This window comes from Scyliorhinus torazame, chromosome 25 (genome assembly GCF_047496885.1).
Source record: "Scyliorhinus torazame isolate Kashiwa2021f chromosome 25, sScyTor2.1, whole genome shotgun sequence".
Classification (NCBI taxonomy): domain Eukaryota; kingdom Metazoa; phylum Chordata; class Chondrichthyes; order Carcharhiniformes; family Scyliorhinidae; genus Scyliorhinus; species Scyliorhinus torazame.
The window spans coordinates 8,400,758-8,422,097 of NC_092731.1; the positions used below are offsets into that span (position 1 = coordinate 8,400,758).

Consider the following 21,340-nt stretch of genomic DNA (forward strand, 5'->3'; position numbering starts at 1 on the left):
GGAGAGAGAGGAGTGAGGAGAGTGTGAGTGGAGAGAGTGAGAGGAGAGAGTGAGAGAGGGGAGAGAGAGGAGAGAGAGAGGAGAGAGAGAGGAGAGGAGAGAGGAGAGGAGAGAGAGAAAGAGAGGGAGGGTGAGAGGGAGGAGAAAGAGAGAGGAGAGGAGAGAGAGCGGGAGAGAGAGCGAGAGAGAGCGCGAGCGCGAGATCAAGAGAGAGATCAAGAGAGAGATCAAGAGAGGGCGCAAGAGAGAGCGCAAGAGAGAGCGCAAGAGAGAGCGCAAGAGAGAGCGCAAGAGAGAGCGCAAGAGAGAGCGCAAGAGAGAGCGCAAGAGAGAGCGCAAGAGAGAGCGCAAGAGAGAGCGCAAGAGAGAGCGCAAGAGAGAGCGCAAGAGAGAGCGCAAGAGAGAGCGCAAGAGAGAGCGCAAGAGAGAGCGCAAGAGAGAGCGCAAGAGAGAGCGCAAGAGAGAGCGCAAGAGAGAGCGCAAGAGAGAGCGCAAGAGAGAGCATGAGCTGAGGAGAGCGTGAGAGAGCGAGAAAGAGAGCAAGAGAGATAGAGAAAGAGGGAAAGCGACAGAGAGTGAGAGAGAGAGAGGGCGCGTGAGAGACAGAGAGAGAGAGACAGAGACAGAGAGAGAGAGAGAGAGAGAGACAGTGAAGAGTGAGAGAGAAAGAAAAAGAAAAGCTGGGGGAAAGCGAGCCAGAGAAAGAGGCCCATTATGTAAGTTTGCGAGTTTACCAAGATTAACATAGTGGATAACAGCTTCCAAAGGTATGCATGGCTTATGCGTTTTTTATCTGAAGATAGCATTATGTATTAGGAGTGGGTTTCACATGTGACGAGCCTGCGATGGCCAGTGTAAGTTGGTCTCAGCCCTCACGTTACCTCATTGAAGAGCAGTTCTCGCCTCTGCTGTTTCCGCAAGTCCATTTTCTTCACAGCGACCAGCTTTCCTGTGCTCTTCACAGTGGCGATGCAGACAATGCCCGTCGATCCTTCGCCGATCTTAATAAAATTGTCCAGGTACGTTCTTGGATCTCCAGGGTCCACCACCATCTGGAGGGCCGCTCTGAATTGCTGGTGTGACACTCGCTGGGGCTCACGCTGGGGCGATCGTGACTCCAGGCCCTGGGGCTGTGCTGGGTAGGGGGCCGGAGAGTTTGGCTGTGCCACACGTGGCAAATGTGTGTCGGAGGCATGAGGGACCATGCCTTGGTGTGCTGGCTCCGGGTAGCCTGGTCTATGGTGACCCTGCTGCACTTTACTCACATTATTCTTCACCATATGAGGGCCATTGTGTCGGACATCGTGAGGTATCCCCACTCGATGGTCAACCTTAACAGAACAAGGGGAGTGGAGGTGGAAAAGACATTTTGTTAGAATTGGTTGTACTATCCCTTTTTCAAAGTTATCAGTAGCTTCATCCTGAATTCAGTCATGATCGACATTAACCTATTTTTTCACGGAGTTTGCAAGCTGATGTCAAAACATTTACCACGAGCCAGCCAGGAGACGAACCAGGACTCTCCTGATCCGTAGTCAGGTGCGTTATCCATTCCTAGAATTTACAGTGCAGCAGGAGGCCATTCGGCCCATCGAGTCTGCACCGGCTCTTTGAAAGAGCACCCTACCCACGCCCACACCCCCACCCTATCCCCATAACCCAGTAACCCCACCCAACACTAAGGGCAATTTATCATTGGCCAATCCACCTAACCTGCACATCTTTGGACTGTGGGAGGAAACCGGAGCGCCCGGAGGAAACCCACGCAGACACGGGGAGAACGTGCAGACTCCGCACAGACAGTGACCCAGCGGGGAGTCGAACCGGGGTCCCTGGAGCTGTGAAGCAATTGTGCTAACCACTATGCTACCATGCTGCCCATTGCGTCACTGGCCCACACATTATAGACATTAACAATAAAGAAATTCGACACCATTGGTACAAAGGTGAAATATGAAACCTGATGCAAATCTTTGATTTACATATGTCTACCTCCTACCTACTAACGCAGTGTCCAGCTGTCTCTCTTATCATAGAATTTACAGTGCAGGAGGAGGTCATTCGGCCCATCAAGTCTGCACCGGCCCTTGGAAAGAGCACCCCACTCAAGCCCATACCTCCACCCTATTCCCACAACCCCACCTAATCTTTTAAACACTAAGGGGCAATTTATCATGGCCAATCCACCTAACCTGCACATCTTTGGACTGTGGGAGGAAACCGGAGCATCCGGAGGAAACCCACGCAGACACGGGGGAGAACGTGCAGACTCCGCACAGACAGTGACTCGAGGTTTCCGGAATTGAACCTGGGACCCTGGAGCCGTGAGGCAACAGTGCTAACCACTGTGTTACTGTTAATTGAATAATGCCCTTCACCTCTATCTTACCAATATAATATACTATTAACAAAAACAACTCAACCTTTGGGAAGAGAAAAATCTGAAATGCGCTGCTGTTTAAACAAATTGTAGAGTTTCACACGAGAATTCGAGTAACAAAACTCTGAACTGTGGTAAAAAGTAAACTTTCTTGTTTCTCTTCCACGCCACATTATCCTGATCACCAATATTTCAGCATAAGCTACTCTTTTTAAATTTAATTTAGAGTTCCCAATTCATTTTTTTCCAATTAAGGGGCAATTTAGCACGGCCAATCCACCTACCCTGCACATCTTTGGGTGTGGGGGCGAAACCCACACAAACACGGGGAGAATGTGCAAACTCCACACGGACAGGGACCCAGTCATTTGTATGACTACATGGTATCGGATCAGAGGAACATCAGGAGGTAATTCAAGGGTAACTTCCCGTACCAGCCTCCCCGAACAGGTGCCGGAATGTGGCGACTAGGGGCTTTTCACAGTAACTTCATTTGAAGCCTACTTGTGACAATAAGCGATTTTCATTTCATTCTTTTTTCAGTTATCTTCAAGGGGATATCAGAAACACACTAAACCTCAAAAATCACAACCTTCCGGCTGAAAGGTGTAACTGTAACAGAACAAAATCAATGGGCCCAGAGCGTAACACAAGAAATAGGAGTCGGCCACATAGGATCACCTGACCCCTCCATCCCATTCAATGTGATCAAGACTGATCTCCTACTGAAACTCCACTTGTTCAACAGATCCCATTATCCTACAATTACCCCAAAACCTATCGACCTCATCACTCATCGACTCAGCATCTACAGCTCTCTGGGGTAGAGAACTCCCGGGATCCTCAATTTCCGTCCCCAATGGCCGACGCCGTACCCAGAGGCTGTCGCACAACCCCACCCCCAGTTCTAGACTCACCAGACAGGAGTAAGTGTCTCAAGCCCACTAAAAGTTTTATACGTTTCAACGTGCTCACCTCTCATTCGCCTGGACTCCAGGCGAAACTTCCATTCTACTTGAACTCTCCTCACAGAGACAGAGAGCGCGCGCGAGGCAGAGACGGAGCGCGGGCGAGACAGGGAGCGCGGGCGAGACAGGGAGCGCGGGCGAGACAGGGAGCGCGGGCGAGACAGGGAGCGCGGGCGAGACAGGGAGCGCGGGCGAGACAGGGAGCGCGGGCGAGACAGGGAGCGCGGGCGAGACAGGGAGCGCGGGCGAGACAGGGAGCGCGGGCGAGACAGGGAGCGCGGGCGAGACAGGGAGCGCGGGCGAGACAGGGAGCGCGGGCGAGACAGGGAGCGCGGGCGAGACAGGGAGCGCGGGCGAGACAGGGAGCGCGGGCGAGACAGGGAGCGCGGGCGAGACAGGGAGCGCGGGCGAGACAGGGAGCGCGGGCGAGACAGGGAGCGCGGGCGAGACAGGGAGCGCGGGCGAGACAGGGAGCGCGGGCGAGACAGGGAGCGCGGGCGAGACAGGGAGCGCGGGCGAGACAGGGAGCGCGGGCGAGACAGGGAGCGCGGGCGAGACAGGGAGCGCGGGCGAGACAGGGAGCGCGGGCGAGACAGGGAGCGCGGGCGAGACAGGGAGCGCGGGCGAGACAGGGAGCGCGGGCGAGACAGGGAGCGCGGGCGAGACAGGGAGCGCGGGCGAGACAGGGAGCGCGGGCGAGACAGGGAGCGCGGGCGAGACAGGGAGCGCGGGCGAGACAGGGAGCGCGGGCGAGACAGGGAGCGCGGGCGAGACAGGGAGCGCGGGCGAGACAGGGAGCGCGGGCGAGACAGGGAGCGCGGGCGAGACAGGGAGCGCGGGCGAGACAGGGAGCGCGGGCGAGACAGGGAGCGCGGGCGAGACAGGGAGCGCGGGCGAGACAGGGAGCGCGGGCGAGACAGGGAGCGCGGGCGAGACAGGGAGCGCGGGCGAGACAGGGAGCGCGGGCGAGACAGGGAGCGCGGGCGAGACAGGGAGCGCGGGCGAGACAGGGAGCGCGGGCGAGACAGGGAGCGCGGGCGAGACAGGGAGCGCGGGCGAGACAGGGAGCGCGGGCGAGACAGGGAGCGCGGGCGAGACAGGGAGCGCGGGCGAGACAGGGAGCGCGGGCGAGACAGGGAGCGCGGGCGAGACAGGGAGCGCGGGCGAGACAGGGAGCGCGGGCGAGACAGGGAGCGCGGGCGAGACAGGGAGCGCGGGCGAGACAGGGAGCGCGGGCGAGACAGGGAGCGCGGGCGAGACAGGGAGCGCGGGCGAGACAGGGAGCGCGGGCGAGACAGGGAGCGCGGGCGAGACAGGGAGCGCGGGCGAGACAGGGAGCGCGGGCGAGACAGGGAGCGCGGGCGAGACAGGGAGCGCGGGCGAGACAGGGAGCGCGGGCGAGACAGGGAGCGCGGGCGAGACAGGGAGCGCGGGCGAGACAGGGAGCGCGGGCGAGACAGGGAGCGCGGGCGAGACAGGGAGCGCGGGCGAGACAGGGAGCGCGGGCGAGACAGGGAGCGCGGGCGAGACAGGGAGCGCGGGCGAGACAGGGAGCGCGGGCGAGACAGGGAGCGCGGGCGAGACAGGGAGCGCGGGCGAGACAGGGAGCGCGGGCGAGACAGGGAGCGCGGGCGAGACAGGGAGCGCGGGCGAGACAGGGAGCGCGGGCGAGACAGGGAGCGCGGGCGAGACAGGGAGCGCGGGCGAGACAGGGAGCGCGGGCGAGACAGGGAGCGCGGGCGAGACAGGGAGCGCGGGCGAGACAGGGAGCGCGGGCGAGACAGGGAGCGCGGGCGAGACAGGGAGCGCGGGCGAGACAGGGAGCGCGGGCGAGACAGGGAGCGCGGGCGAGACAGGGAGCGCGGGCGAGACAGGGAGCGCGGGCGAGACAGGGAGCGCGGGCGAGACCGGGAGCGCGGGCGAGACCGGGAGCGCGGGCGAGACCGGGAGCGCGGGCGAGACCGGGAGCGCGGGCGAGACCGGGAGCGCGGGCGAGACCGGGAGCGCGGGCGAGACCGGGAGCGCGGGCGAGACCGGGAGCGCGGGCGAGACCGGGAGCGCGGGCGAGACCGGGAGCGCGGGCGAGACCGGGAGCGCGGGCGAGACCGGGAGCGCGGGCGAGACCGGGAGCGCGGGCGAGACCGGGAGGGCGGGCGAGACCGGGAGGGCGGGCGAGACCGGGAGGGCGGGCGAGACCGGGAGGGCGGGCGAGACCGGGAGGGCGGGCGAGACAGGGAGCGCGGGCGAGACAGGGAGCGCGGGCGAGACAGGGAGCGCGGGCGAGACAGGGAGCGCGGGCGAGACAGGGAGCGCGGGCGAGACAGGGAGCGCGGGCGAGACAGGGAGCGCGGGCGAGACAGGGAGCGCGGGCGAGACAGGGAGCGCGGGCGAGACAGGGAGCGCGGGCGAGACAGGGAGCGCGGGCGAGACCGGGAGCGCGGGCGAGACCGGGAGCGCGGGCGAGACAGGGAGCGCGGGCGAGACAGGGAGCGCGGGCGAGACAGGGAGCGCGGGCGAGACAGGGGGCGCGGGCGAGACAGGGGGCGCGCGAGACAGAGAGCGCGCGAGAGAGAGAGAGCGCGCGCGAGAGAGAGAGAGAGAGAGAGCGCGCGAGAGTGAGAGCGCGCGCGAGAGTGAGAGCGCGCGCGAGAGTGAGAGCGCGCGCGAGAGTGAGAGCGCGCGCGAGAGTGAGAGCGCGCGCGAGAGTGAGAGCGCGCGCGAGAGTGAGAGCGCGCGCGAGAGTGAGAGCGCGCGCGAGAGTGAGAGCGCGCGCGAGAGTGAGAGCGCGCGCGAGAGTGAGAGCGCGCGCGAGAGTGAGAGCGCGCGCGAGAGTGAGAGCGCGCGCGAGTGAGAGCGCGCGAGAGTGAGAGCGCGCGAGAGTGAGAGCGCGCGAGAGTGAGAGCGCGCGAGAGAGAGAGAGAGAGAGCGCGCAAGAGAGAGCATGCGAGAGAGAGAGAGAGAGCATGCAAGAGAGAGCGCGCGAGAGAAAGCGAGCGAGTCAGAGAGAGAGCGAGACAGAGAGAGAGCGAGAGAGAGAGAGAGAAAGGGTAACACGAACAAGCTGCCTAATTTACAAGTGACATCCTGACTGCATTTACACACGCGCCTGTATCCCTCCCACCCCACATCATTTACAACACACAATTCTCATTCCTCACACCAATCCGGCAGTCTCCAAAAGGAACCTTTGCTAAAAGCACCCACAGAAAAGTGTAGTTATATGTACCATAGCTGAAATATTTTCTTATGGAAATATAAACTACCGGTATAAATCTTTTAAGTTACATTAAATGTTCTGATGTCACAGCAGCTCGTGTCATAAAGCAGCTTAACTGCCTGAAGCTTTTAACAGAGACACAGTTACTCGCCACAAAAACGTTCACCATCCCACCCAATGGGACTGCCATTGGTGACACTCAAAAACCCGAGATTTCGATGCGAACATTGTGGACACATTTCTTCAACAGAACTCTCGCCACCCCCACCCCCACCCTAAACTCTGCCGGCTGGAAGGACGGGGAAAGTAGTTGCCTGGAACACCACCATCTTCAAGTGTCCTTCCTGCCGCACACTGTCCCGACTTGGAAACGTATCGCTGCTCCTTCACTGTCACTGGAATGCTCTCCATAACAGCACTTGGCTATGCACTTTCACCACACAGACTGCAGTGGTTCAAGGCAACTGTTCACCTTCTTGAGGGCACTTAGGGGTGGGCAATAAATGCTGACTTTGCCAGTGACACCTGTATCCCATGCAACAATCAAAGAAACAATTGGTGGAAGATCAGAGGCAGGGAGTACTACCCAGGCTGCTCGCCTCAAAGGCCTGGATCCAGCCGTTTTTGGGCCCCGTATCCAAGGAAGGATGTGCTGGCCTTGGAAAGGGTCCAGAGGAGGTTCACAAGAATGATCCCTGGAATGAAGAGCTTGTCGTATGAGGAGCGGTTGAGGACTCTGGGTCTGTACTCGTTGGAGTTTAGAAGGATGAGAGGGGAACTTATTGAAACTTACAGGATACTGCGAGGCCTGGATAGAGTGGACGTGGAGAGGATGTTTCCACTTGTAGGAAAAATAGAAGCAGAGGCTACAATCTCAGACTAAAGGGACGATCCTTTAAAACAGAGATGAAGAGGAATTTCTTCAGCTGGTGAATCTGTGGAACTCTTTGCCGCAGAAGGCTGTGGAGGCCAAATCACTGAGTGTCTTTAAGACAGAGATAGATAGGTTCTTGTTTAATAAGGGGATCAGGGTTATGGGGGGGGGGGGGGGGGAAGGCAGGAGAATGGGGATGAGAAAAATATCAGCTATGATTGAATGTCAGAGCAGACTCGATGGGCCGAGTGGCCTAATTCTGCTCCGATGTCTTATGGTCTTATGGAAAGGGGTTAGGCGACTCTCTCAGCCAGAGTTGTTGCAGGGTCAGCCAAGAGGGAAGGAAGGAAGCAGAGTGAAACCCTGGGAGAAGGTGCCCCTTTTCCACAGAATTGCACGACCTGACTGAACCCGGGCCTCTTGCTACAGAACCTCACCTCACCCATTTATAAGCACAGGCACATACCTGTGATTCAAGTGAAAAAAACACAGCCATAAAAAGACTGATCTTTGATAGTTCAATAAGTTACGTATAAATGGAGAAAGGGCATTGAAAATGGGCAGCTTCGCTGCTATAAAAAGCTAGCAATTAGGTGATCACAAATGAGCATGATGTACTGACTCTCGAGTGTTCCCACACCAGTTTCTCAGTTGGGACGGGAACACCAGGAAGGGTATTAGCTCGAGTACGAAAGGTACACATCACCAGTCTGGTGTGTGACGGATCGCAGTTACTGACGTCAGTCGTTTCGTGGCTTTCATGGAAATTGGTTTAAATTGTGCAAAGTAAACCCCAAAATAATGGTAAAAGTGAGCATGTGGATTATGAATATTATGGGATTTTCCGGAGATCACAGCAGCCGCCTTGATCTGAAAGCCACAAGTGAGCAGTTCTTATTGTGCAATTTCGCACAGTACACACGTCACCCCGACTATTGTACTCACAAAGGAACAGGAGGGAAGCACTTAGCCCCTCAGACCTGTTCAATTAAATCATGGCCGATCGGTATCTCGACTCCATTCACTTGTCTTAGCTCCATATCGATTAATATCCTTCGCTACCTCGATGTTTAATTGTTCCTCATTCGCAACAGATCCCTGGAGGAGTGTTCCAGGTTTCCAAGACCCTTGGTGAAGAAGTGTTTCCTGATATTGCCCATGTATGACCGCTCTCGAATTTTAAAGTTATGGCCCCCTATGATCTGCACTCTGCCAAAACAGAAAAGAGTTTCTCTCCATCTACCCCCTCAAATGCTGAAATCGCCTTAATCTTCAATACTTCAGGGTACACAAACTTATTCTGTGCAACCTGGCCTTGTAATTTAACCCTACAGTCTTGGTACCATTCTGATACAAGCATATCAATTAAGGGCAGGAGGAGGCCATTCGGCCCCTTGAGCCTGAATGCTGAGCGGGAGGATAGACAAGATCGTGGCTGTCTCACGACACCACCCCCTTACCCCACCCCCCCTACCCTTGTCAATCAAGAATCTATCTACCTCGGCCTCAAAGGTATTTAATTCCTGTGTCTCTACCCCTCGCTGGGAAAGAGAATTCAGCAGACACATGACCTTCAGAGAAAGAAAAATCTAGTCTGTCTTAAGTGGGAGACCCCTTATTTTTAAAGTGTCCCACTAGTTCCAGTCTCTCCCACAAGGGGAAACATCCTCCCCACATTCACCTAGTCTCCTCTCCTCAGGACCTCTGTACGTTTCAATAAGATCACCTCGCGTTCTTCCAAACTCCAGTGGATTCAGATCCAACTTGTCCCAACATTTTCTCAAAACATAAACCCTTTGCTCTAGGAATCAACAGAGTGAACCTTCCCTGAAATGTTTCCAATGCAATTATATCCTTTCTCAGGTAAGGAGACCAGAATTGTACACAGTTCTCCAGATGTGGTCGGACCAACGTACTGTACAACTGTAGGAAAATTTCCCTACTTTTATATTCCATTCCCTTTGCTATAATAGTCATCGATGTTTACAGCATTGAAACAGGCCCTTCGGCCCAGCTGGTCCATGCCGTCCAGTTTCCATCACTAAGCTAGTCCCACTTGCCCGCATTTGGCCCATATCCCTCCATACCCACCCTGCCCATGTAACTGTCTAACTGCTTTATAAAAGACACAATTGTACCCGCCTCTACCACTGCCTCTGGCAGCCCATTCCAGATGCTCACCACCCTGTTAAATAATTTCTCCTCTGGTCTCTTTTGTATCTCTCCCCTCTCCCCTTAAACCTCTGCCCTCTAGTTCTAGACTCCTCTACCTTTGGGAAAAGATGTCGACTATCTACCTTATCAATGTTCATAATTTTATAGACCTCTATAAGATCACCCCTAATCCTCCTACGCGTCAGGGAAAAATGTCCCAGTCTAACCAGCCTCTCCTTATAACTCAGACCATCAAGTCCTGGTAGCATCCTCGTAAATCTTTCTAGTTTAACAATATTCTTCCTATAATAGGGTGACCAGAACTGAACACAGTATTTCATGTGTGGTCTTACCAATGTCTTGTACAACTTCAACAAGACATCACAACTCCTGTATTCAATATTCTGATCAATAAAACCGAGCATGCTGAATGCCTTCTTCACCACCCTGTCCACCTGTGACTCCACCTTAAAGGACCTGTATCCCTAGATCTCTTTGTTCTTTAACTCTCCCCAACTCCCTACCATAAACTAAGTAGGTCTGGCCCTGATTTGATCTACCAAAATGATAAACAACAACATTCCACTTGCTTTCCTAATCACTTGTAGCTGCAAATTAACTTTGTGATTCATCTACCAGGGCACCCAGATCCCTCTGTACTCAGAGTTATGTAGTCTCTCTCTCTCTATTTAAATGATATACTAATCGTCTATTCTTCCTGCCAACACTGTCTCATCTAATACTCAATCTGCCAATGAAATGAAATGAAAATCGCTTATAGGCACGAGTAGGCTTCAATGAAGTTACTGTGAAAAGCCCCTAGTTGCCACATTCCGGCGCCTGTTCGGGGAGGCTGATACGGGAATTGAACCGTGCTGCTGGCCTGCCTTGGTCTGCTTTCAAAGCCAGCGATTTAGCCCAGTGAGCTAAACCAGCTCCAATATCTTTTCCCATTCACTTGGCCGGTTTAGAATCCTTGGTAGACTCATGTCCTCTTCACAACTTACTCTCCTGCCTAATTCTGTCTCACCAGCAAATTTAGCAACCATACTTTTGGTCCCGTCATCCAAGTCGTCAATGTAGATTGTAAAATGATGAATCCGTGCATCACTTCCTCGAAAACAAATAATCCAGAACAGAACGTGTTACTCTAAATGGGGCCCAAACCCAGAGCGTTCTACAACTGGAACTTAGTTTCCATTCTTTGCATTTGATATTGCAACCCCTAGGAGATAAAGGCCAACATTGCATTAACTTTTAAAATCATATTTCAGACCATGGGCCCCTAAATCTCTGCTCCTGCACACTTGCTAGCTTCTTATCATTTACAAAATACTATTCCTTCTGAAGTCGAAAGTGAGTGACGTCAAACTACCCCACATTTTTGCCCCTTCATCTAACAAAATGCTCATCAGCGCTCTAACAAGGAGGTTAGTATACAGCCATCGCCATACAGACCTGATTGCTGGTGCCTCGGTTTGCTCCCGTCTCGGCCATGGGGTAGGTGTTGAAGGGTCTCCCGGTTTGGTGGGTGGTCTTCATCGTTCCATCTGCACCAGGAGCATTTGGAGGACGGATATTGGGGCCAGAAAGGGGCCGCTTGTCCCTTGGGGACTGTGGGCTGGTCTCTCCCGTGTACGTAGATTTCGGCCTCTTGTCGGAACTTTCATTTCTCTCCCGCCGCGAATTGCGTTCCTGCGAATTCGCAGGCTCACTGAAACCGACGTGATTTCCTTCCCGATCGCTCGGGTGGTCTCTCCTGCCGTCTGGCCTGTCGTGCGTTTTGGTCTTGCTGTCGGGTTGCCTGTGATGATCAGGGCGGGGATCCCTGCTGTTATGGTGATTGGGCCGGCTTCCCCCAGTCCTGCTCGGCTCCTGACCCCTTGGCTGTTGCGGGTGAGCCCGGCTGTCGTCCCGCTCAACATTCCGGTTCCTTTGCCTGTCGTCCCTGCCTTGGTCCCGCTCATCCCGGGACTCTGGCTTGCCCCGCTCACTTCTCCCCTTGTGGTCATGGTGTCTGTCCAGCTCAGCTGGGTACGTGATCTTGGAGTGGGCCTCGTGCATTCCATTCTTGTGCAGTCCATCCTGAATGGGGTCTTGGCGGAGCAGAGAGGGTGGGCTCCCTCGCCGCAGGGAATTGGAACGAGTCACAGAAACATTCTCAAATTCATCCAGGAGCCAGTTGAGAGAGCCATCAATTCCAATTTTGCTTCCTCGGACAATGGCCTGAAACACAAACGTTAGATTTTAATTCAGAGAGACAAGAGAGGCATTCATTGAGGATTCTCAGAATTGTTACTGTACAGAAGGCCATTCGGCCCACTGTTTCTGCACCGGCTCTCCAAATTGTGACTTAGTGCCAAACCCCTGCACATTGCTTCTATTCAAATAATCATCTAATGGCCTCTTGCATGCCTCGATCGGACCTGCCTCCACCACACAAGGGGCAGCACGGTAGCAGAAGTGGATAGCACTGTGGCTTCACAGCACCAGGGTCCCAGGTTCGATTCACCGCTGGGTCACTGTCTGTGCGGAGTCTGCACGTTCTCCCCGTGTGTGCGTGGGTTTCCTCCGGATGTTCCGGTTTCCCCCCACAGTCCAAAGACGTGCAGGTTAGGTGGATTGGCCATGCTAAAATTGCCCTCAAGTGTCCAAAAAGGATAGGAGGGGTTATTGGGTTCCGGGAATAGGGTGGAAGTGAGGGCTTAAGTGGGTCGGTGCAGACTCGATGGGCCGAATGGCCTCCTTCTGCACTGTATGTTCTATGTATGTGCTATGTACCATCAGGCAGCGCATTCCAGGCCTGAACCACCCAGTGTGAATAGGTTTTTTCCCACATCATACTTGCGAACGAGTTTCTGATTTGAGGATTAGAAACACAATAAAGCTGAAAAATGTCCCCAGCCTCAGTGGATGGGACCCCAGCCTTGGGAGTCGGCAGGTCATAGGGTTCAAGGTCCACTCCACAGACCCGAGTAGGCAATCTGACAATTTCAGCGCAGTACTGAGGGAAGGTTGCATTGATGGAAGCACGTTAAGGAAGCCCTGGACGAGATGTTAATCCGGGCCCACACCACTCGCGTGTGCAGCTCACTATCACAGTATGGCTGCCCACCATCCTTCGTTAAAACAATTCCCCATCCAAACTCTCACACGGCTGCAGGAATAACATTTATTGGTGCCTTTGGAACAATGTTAAAATAAGAATTCCTGTCTCCGAGGAAGATTTCTCCCCAAGTAATTTCCAAACAATATGGGGGAAATAAAACAAACACAGAAAAGTATCAGGTGGTAACAGTGGAATGCAATGTTCCTTTAAGGATACTGTGGTAAATGTGCATGCATCTCTCATATCGTAAACAGCGCTGTTTACGTGGAACCAATTAAATTGTGCTCTTCTCACTGAGGACCTTTCTCCTGGAAGACTTTTTTTTCCAAAAGAAAAGCATGCCAGAAATGATTTTAAAATAACTGAAAGCAGGATTTGATCTGGAACCTTCAACAGTACGAGCTGCAATATACAGATAGACAGTCCGGTGAGTGGATTACACCTCTTGGGCTCCTGAAGACGCTCTGATTTGAATCGTTTTTATGAACTCCATCCAGAGTCCTGCTTTTTGATTTGCATTTGAAAATGCTGGGGAGATAGGAGTACTGGACAGGGGTGGGCAGAGGGGGCATCGAGACATCTTGGCAAAGGAAAGAAAGAAGGAGACATCCTATAATGGAGAGAGGTAGACAGGGGAAGCATGTGGGAGAGCAGAGGAGGGGGAGCATGATCATAGAATTAGAATTCCTGCAACGCAGAAGGAGGCCATTTGGCCCATCAAGTCTGCACCAACCCTCTGAAAGAGCACCTTACCTAAGAAATTGGAAAACTTATCAAACCCTTTCAAGATTAACAAACTAATGGGGAAGAACTGATTCATCTATAGGGCAAGAGAGCAAAAATAGGACAGAAATTAAAAAACAAGCTATGGCTCTGCTAAGAGACTCTTAAAAATACCTATTCGGCCATAAGTGAGACGGAATTCTTCAGTAAATAGCAAATGTCATAGTCATACAACAAGAAAAAGGCCCATCTTTCTGCACCGGTCAAAAACAACCTAACTATTCAAAACCCATTTCCCAGCACTTGGCCCATCGCCGTGTCTGCTCTGGGATCGCAGGGGCACATCTAAATACTTCTTAAATGTCATGAGGGTCTCTGCCTCCACCATCCTTTCGAGCCCTACCAGCCTCTGGGTTTTCCTCGCATCCCCTCTAAACCTCCTGCCCCTTACCTTAAATCTCTGCCCCCTGGTCATTGACCCCTCCACCAAGGGGAACAGTCTCTCCCTGTCTACTTTATCTGTGCCTCTCATAATTTTATACATCTCAATCATGTCCCCCCCTCAGACTCCTCTGCTCCAAGGAAAACAATCCCAGTCTATCCAATCTCTCTTCATAGCTAAGACTCTCCAGCCCAGGTAACATCCTGGTAAATCTCTGCACCCTTTCCAGTGCAATCACATCCCTCCTGTAATGTGGATTCCAGAACTGCCCACAATACTCTGGCTGTGGCCTAACCAATGTTTTATACAGTTGAATGTATTCAACAAAATGTGATATCATCTCAACTAAAAGAAAATGTGTGAAGAGCATTTGATGATTACAATGTTGGTTGCACTTTGGTTTTATAGGTGGCATTGTAGCACAGTGGTTAGCACTGTTGCTTCACAGCACCAGGGTCCCAGGTTCGATTCCCGGCTTGGGTCTCTGTCTGTGCGGAGTCTACACGTTCTCCCCGTGTCTGCGTGGGTTTCCTCCGGGCGCTCCGGTTTCCTCCCACAAGTCCCGAAAGACGTGCTTGTTGGGTGAATTGGACATTCTGAATTCTCCCTCTGTGCACCCGAACAGGCGCCGGAATGTGGCGACGAGGGGGTTTTCACAGTAACTTCATTGCAGTGTTAATGTAAGCCTACTTGTGACAATAAAGATGATTCAAAATCAGCAAAAAGGCCACATTTCCTTAAAAAATGGTCTAAACTTTCATTGATGCATTTCCTATTTCCAACGGACTAATTTTCACACCATAGAAAGGTGTATGCTGAGGCTAGGCTACGCCCATGATGTGACATGCTTATTTACAAATCTCAGTACTTTCAAGCTATTCTTCAGCGATACATTATGGAGCCATACCCACATCCAATCGCTCCCTCTTCGGATCAAAATGCGGAAATGATTTGGCCTTGGTACAGCTCCACGGTGCATCCACCCACAGAGGCATCAGTGAGTTATACACAAGGTACAGAATCAGCACATTTGGCCCAACTGGTCCACGCCGGTGATCATACGCCACGCGAGCTCCCACCCATTTAATTTCAGCTAACCTGGACACAACTGTCCACTTCTTTCACCCGCATTTACTTAGTTTCAAGCAGAGGGTTCCACGCCCTCACCACTCCCCGGGTAAAGGCGTTTCTCCTGAATTCCCCCATTGGGTTTATGATTGGTGACCATCCCATGTTCAAGGCTCCTCATGCTGATCTCCTCCACAAGTAGAAACATATTCCCTACATTCACCCTATGAAAAACTTTCATACTTTACATGATGCCAGTGGGGTCCCCTCCCCACCCCTCACCCTGCCCACAGCCTATTCTTTTCGAAAAGACATCAGCCCCATCTTTCAGTCTTCTCTTGATGGTTATAACCGATCCGTTCTGGTGTTCTGTACGGAATGCTGTCAATGGTTCCAGTCGATAGTTGTGGATTGTGAACGGCCTGTTGGCTGACTTGCGATGCAGCATTCCAGGCCATCGGAAAGAGAGTCTAAAGTTAGGAGGTAGGGTTATCAGACAGGCTGCATTCCGATCTCTGGGCCACACAGGTGGCACTGTTACAAATTGGAATTAATGACACAAAGTGCTCATACCTATATACTCAGCAAGAAGGGGGGAGGGAGTGTTACCGATTTCAGCACATTGCTGAACATTTGCTGAAGCTACGCTCATAAAAAGAAACTTGCTCCTGACAATTAAATGAAGAACTCAAATGACATTTTAGTTACTGGTTTAAAAAATGCACCATTGAGCCCATACCCTTACAACATAGCTTATCTGGGGAGGTGGCAGCGCAGTAGTATTGACGCTGGATTAGTAATCCAGAGAGCCACGGTAATATGGGAAAATCCCACCACCGCAGATGGTGAAATTTGAATTCATAGAAATCTGGAATTAAAAGTATAATGATGACAATAATGTCCTTTAGGGGAAATAAATCTGCCGTCCTTATCTGGTCTGGCCTTCATGTGACTCCCTCCTAAATTCCTCTAACTCTCTCTCTCCTCTTTCAAGATGCACCTTAAAACATACCCCTCTGTTGTCTCGGTGTCTAATTTTGTTTTGTGAATCTCCAATGAAGTGCTTTGAAACATTTTATGACATTAAAGTTCCATATAAACACGAGGCGACTTGGGAGGCACCAATGTTTTTTTCCCTCAACCAAAGTGCTGACGGCATTTTGTGGTGATCACTTTCACAGAATCCCTATAGAGCAGGAGGAGGCCATTTGGCCCATCACGTTAGCACCGCCCCTCCCCCCCGAAAGAGCACTCTACGTAGGCCCAGCCCCCACGCATTTAGCATGGCCAATCCACGTAACCTGCACATCTTTTGTTTTAAAATTTTAGAGTACCCAATTCATTTTTCCAATTAAGGGGCAATATAGCGTGGCCAATCCACCTACCCTGCACATCTTTGGGTTGTGGGGGCGAAACCCACGCAGACACGGGGAGAATGTGCAAACTCCACACGGACAGTGACCCAGAGCCGGGATCGAACCTGGGACCTCGGCGCCGTGAGCCGGCAGCGCTATCCACTGTGCCGCCCCAACCTGCACATCTTTGCACTGTGGAAGGCAACCGGAGCGCCCGGAGGAAACCCATGCAGCCACGGGGAGAAAGTGCAAACTCCACACAGACAGTCACCCGAGGTCGGAATCGAACCGGGGTCCTTGGCGCTGCGAGGGAGCAGTGCTAACAACCGTGCCATGCACGATGGTCAAAGTGTGTGGCAAGTACACAGAAAATCTATTGCCGAAAAAGCTGCCAAGGAACCCGCAACCTCTGGGCTGGCCCTTTGAAAATAAAGGATAACTTGCATTTGTAATATCTGCCAAGTGAAAAGACTAGTTGGCTGGATGACTGCATTAAAAGGTCATGGGTCAGCTTGCTGAAGATTATGGGTAGCATCATTGGATGTATGCTCGACTCCTGTCGACATCGCCGCTTTGTATGTTTGCCACTGACTTCAGCCAACAATCAAATGGATTTGCAGCCTGTGTCTCTATAGAGACCGTGTAGACTTTGATGTGAAATTGATCCGGTGTCATTTTTACTTGAGGTCTGTAGCTGCTAATTCAATTCCACGAATGAAACACTGATCTGCAGAATATCTGATTCTCTGGCAACTCAATAGCAGCAGCGCATTGCATGGGATAATTTGCTACCACTCATTTGTTCTTACACCAAATATTGATTGGTAACGACCAAGGGAACAAATTGCAACTTGCTGGAGGGGGCAGTGGTTTCAATGTTGATCTTGCTGGAAGAAAGGACCATGCTTATGCCCATCCCCATCACGCCATGCGGACAGAAAACAAAGTATTTGGAAACTCAGAGTGGGAGAAGATAATAACACAGATTGCGATAGGTGTGGCGAACACTGCAAAGTACATAATTCTCTCCTCTTAAATGTAACGGTTACTAGGGCAGCACTGCTGTCTCACGGCGCCGAGGCCCCTGGTTCGATCCCGGCTCTGGGTCACTGTCCGTGTGGAGTTTGCACATTCTCCCCGTGTCTGCGTGGGTTTCGCCCCCACAACCCAAAGATGTACAGGGTAGGTGGATTGGCCACGCTAAATTGCCCCTTAATTGAAAAAAATGAATTGGGTACACAAACCTTTTTTAAAAAATGTTTTAATGTAATGATTATCAAGTGTCCCAGGACAGATCCCCTCCTCCTCAAGCTTGGTTTACTGCCTCTCCCTCCACATTGGCATCAAAGCCTTCAGCTGCCGGACTCCGGTTACTGCCTTTCTAAATCATGCCATCTGCCATTGGACAGAAGCAGGCCACTCGGCCCACTGAAACTGTTCGCCATGCAATCAGATCATGGCTGAACTGATACAAAAATCCTCAATTCCATTTTCCCACCTTATCCCCATAACCCTTGATTCCATCGCTGATTAGAAAACTGTCTCTCTCAGCCTTGAAGATACTTACTGAGCCTCTACAGCTCTCTGTGGTAGATTCGCTACCCTCAGAGAAGAGATTCCTCATCGGTCTTAAATGGGTGACTCCCTCACTCTGAGATTCTGCCCTCTGGTCCTAGACTCTCACGCAAGAGGAAACATCCTCTCAGCATCCACCCTATCAAACCCCCTGAGAATCCGATATGTCTCAATAAGGTCGCCTCTCATTCTAAACTCCAATGAGCACAGGCCCAACCTACTCAACCTCTCCTCATAAGAAAATCCCTCCCTACCCGGGATCAACCGAGTGAACCTTTTCTGGATGGCCTCCAATGCCAGTCTATCTTTCCTTAGATAAGGGGAGCAAAACTGCTCACAGTATTCCAGGTGCGGCCTAACTAGTGTCCTGTAGTTTTAGCAAGACTTTCCTATTCCCTACTAAATTAAACCGCACTCTACCTAATCCCGTCAATTCTGGATCCAAATGTCACATCCAGTGCTGGTGAGCCACACTGATGTATGCAAAAAAAAAAAAAAAAAAATTTGACACTGAAAATCAATTTGCAAAGCTTTGTCCTGCCAGGCTAATTGTTTGTTCCAAAAAAGTGGCACCTCCAGCAGTGCTGCGTTCCCTCAGTAACGCACTGGGAGTGTCAGCCTCGACTTTGTGCTCAACTCCGTGGAGTGGGTACCTCTCTGACTCAGATCCGAGAGCGCTTCCCACTGAGCCAGGACAACTCACTGACAGACTTCAACGGCTGTCGTGGCAACTGATCCCGGAAATACGGCAAACAGTCGGTGATTCCAGGTGGATTGGCAAGTCGAATAATTAGCCCTCCAACTTTGACCTGCGAGCGCAAAGAAATCTTGATCAAAATTCCCATCAAACTGGCCGCTTGCTCATCCGGCTTAAGCCGGAAACTCGATGTGTCAGAGAGAGAGAGAGAGAGAGAGAGCGGAGAAGAAAATCAAAATCAAGCCAGCACGCAACAGATTAAACTGTAAAGTGCACTGTGTGTGGGAGAATTGCCTTGTGCTGAAAGAGATTCTCTCACTCGGGCATTTCAAAGGATAAAAGACTATCTGTTATTATAAGGGTGATTTTAAGCAAGCTTCTTATGTCCCACTCAGGTTTAACAACTACTTCACAAGAGGGAAGAAAATCAAGGATAGAATGAATAGCTGAAACTGGTACAGGGGCTGTTGACATGCCATGGTCACAGACACGTCTCTCAGGGGCTGGTTTAGCTCACTGGGCTAACTGGCTGGATTTTAAAGCAGACCAAGGCAGGCCAGCAGCACGGTTCAACTCCCGTACCAGCCTCCCCGAACAGGTGCCTGAATGTGGCGACTAGGGGCTTTTCACAGTAACTTCATTTGAAGCCGACTTGTGACAATAAGCGATTTTCATTTCATTTCAGTCTTCAAAATTCCAACGTGGGAAACAGCAAGAAAACTGTCCAACCACCGAAATAATGTCACTGGATCCCGGTCCCGTCACTCTGCCATTGAGGCTCTGCTCAGAGCTAACCTCGCAAAGGCAGCTTTTCTCCCATGCCTTTGTTCATATTACATTTTGGTGTTCCTTGCTAATTTATTTTAGGGGGCTGTGGGATTTTGGATTCTATGTGCCATCAATCATAGAATTTTTTTTTAAACAGTGCAGAAGGAGGCCATTTGGCCCATCGAGTCTGCACCGGCTCTTGGAAAGAGCACCCTCCCCAACCTCACACCCCTACCCTATCCCCATAACCCAGTAACCCCACCCAACACTAAGGGCAATTTGGACACTAAGGGCAATTGATCATGGCCAATCCACCTAACCTGCACATCTTTGGACTGTGGGAGGAAACCGGAGCACCCGGGGGAAACCCACGCACACACGGGGAGGACGTGCAGACTCCGCACAGACAGTGACCCAAGCCGGGAATCGAACCTGGGACCCTGGAGCTGTGAAGGAATTGTGCTAACCACTATGCTACCGTGCTGCCCGTCGTGGTGCAGGCTCTCCCAGCACCATTCTGGCTTCAACCACCTGCAGCCTAGTCCAAATGATGTTATCATTAGGAACTTTCAAATTGACAATTAAGCACCAATCACAGCTGCCGAAGCTGCCAATACAACCTGGCGATACAATGCAGGTGAATTTTGCTGCTATGACCAGTTGCAGGGTCTAACTAGCCTTCCCGAGCACCCTACCCCCTTACAGCCCAAAACTGTGCAAAAGCTTGTGTGGACCTCTGCCCCCTATTAAGCAGCATTTTAAGGAGATTTTAAATTACATTTAAAGACATAAGAACATAAGAACAAGTGACTAGGAACAGGAGTAGGCCATCTGGCCCCTCGAGCCTGCTCCGCCATTTAATGAGATCATGGCTGACCTTTGTGGACTCAGCTCCACTTTCCGGCCCGTACACCATATCCCCGAATCCCTTTATTCTTTAGAAAGGCATCTATCTTTTTCTTAAAAACGTTTAAAGAAGGAGCCGCAACTGCTTCACTGGGCAAGGAATTCCAGAGATTCACAACCCTTTGGGTGAAGAAGTTCCTCCTACACTCCATCCTAAATCTACCGCCCCTTATTTTGAGGCTATGCCCCCTAGTTCTGCTTTCCCCGACCAGTGGAAACAACCTGCCCGCATCTATCCTATCTATTCCCTTCATAATTTTATATGTCTGAATAAGATCCCCCCCCGCATCCTTCTAAACTCCAACGAGTACAGTCCCAGTCTACTCAACCTCTCGTCATAATCTAATCCCCTCAACTCTGGGATCAACCTAGTGAATCTCCTCTGCACTCCCTCCAGTGCCAATATGCCCTAAGACTAACCTTAAAGGCCCACAGGTCCAGGATAACATGTGCTCTGCCTATTTTAAGATCTCATCTCAGTAAGAGTTGGATGATCTCAGCATTCACTTTGTTTAAAATCCTGGTTAGGATCTTCTTTAGCCTACATGCTGCACAGATTGTGCATGCTGTTAGATCTGCTATGCTCTTTTTTAAAAAAAAGCTTCACAGCATTTCAGCCGCCAGTCTGATTGTTAACTGGGAACAGCTAATCTAAAACAAACAGTCCCCCCCCCCCCCCCCCCCCCCCGGCGACCCCATCACACATTACAGCAACTCCTGGCGGGCAACCAGAAGACTTAGGAGCAGAAGTAGGCCACTCGGCCCATCGAGTCTGCTCCGCCATTCAATGAGATCATGACCGATCTGATGTGATAATCCTCAGCTCCACTTTTCCACCTTATCCCCATAACCCCTTACTGGACATGGAAAGACAGAGCACGTGGCTGGACGCAGCATGCAGGGGCTTTGCTAAATTAAGGTGCTGTCATCCCTGCTGGGTTTGCTAGGCAGGAACAGGTCATCCAGCCGTCCTTCCACGACAGGTGTGAGCTGGGTCAGCTTGGAGAAGTCGGCTCATCATTAACACCCTCTTAAACGGCTGCTCGCGAGGTTAGCTGCGGAACACCCGGCTACTTTCCCGGTTCCGGTGCAGAAAGAAAAGGC

General features: G+C 52.0%; 1 protein-coding gene across 7 annotated transcripts in view; it reads right to left on the reverse strand.

The window, feature by feature from the left end:
* The window catches only part of pak4 (p21 protein (Cdc42/Rac)-activated kinase 4), a 164,899-nt gene that overhangs the window by 17,258 nt on the left and 126,301 nt on the right, over positions 1 to 21,340 (reverse strand). For all 7 annotated transcript variants that reach the window (XM_072489946.1, XM_072489942.1, XM_072489943.1 and 4 more), the window contains 2 exons: positions 11,052 to 11,819; positions 882 to 1,331 (listed from right to left, as the gene is read on the reverse strand). In XM_072489946.1, coding sequence (XP_072346047.1) covers positions 882 to 1,331; positions 11,052 to 11,819 — 1,218 coding nt within the window. The remainder of the gene's footprint in view (positions 1 to 881; positions 1,332 to 11,051; positions 11,820 to 21,340) is intronic.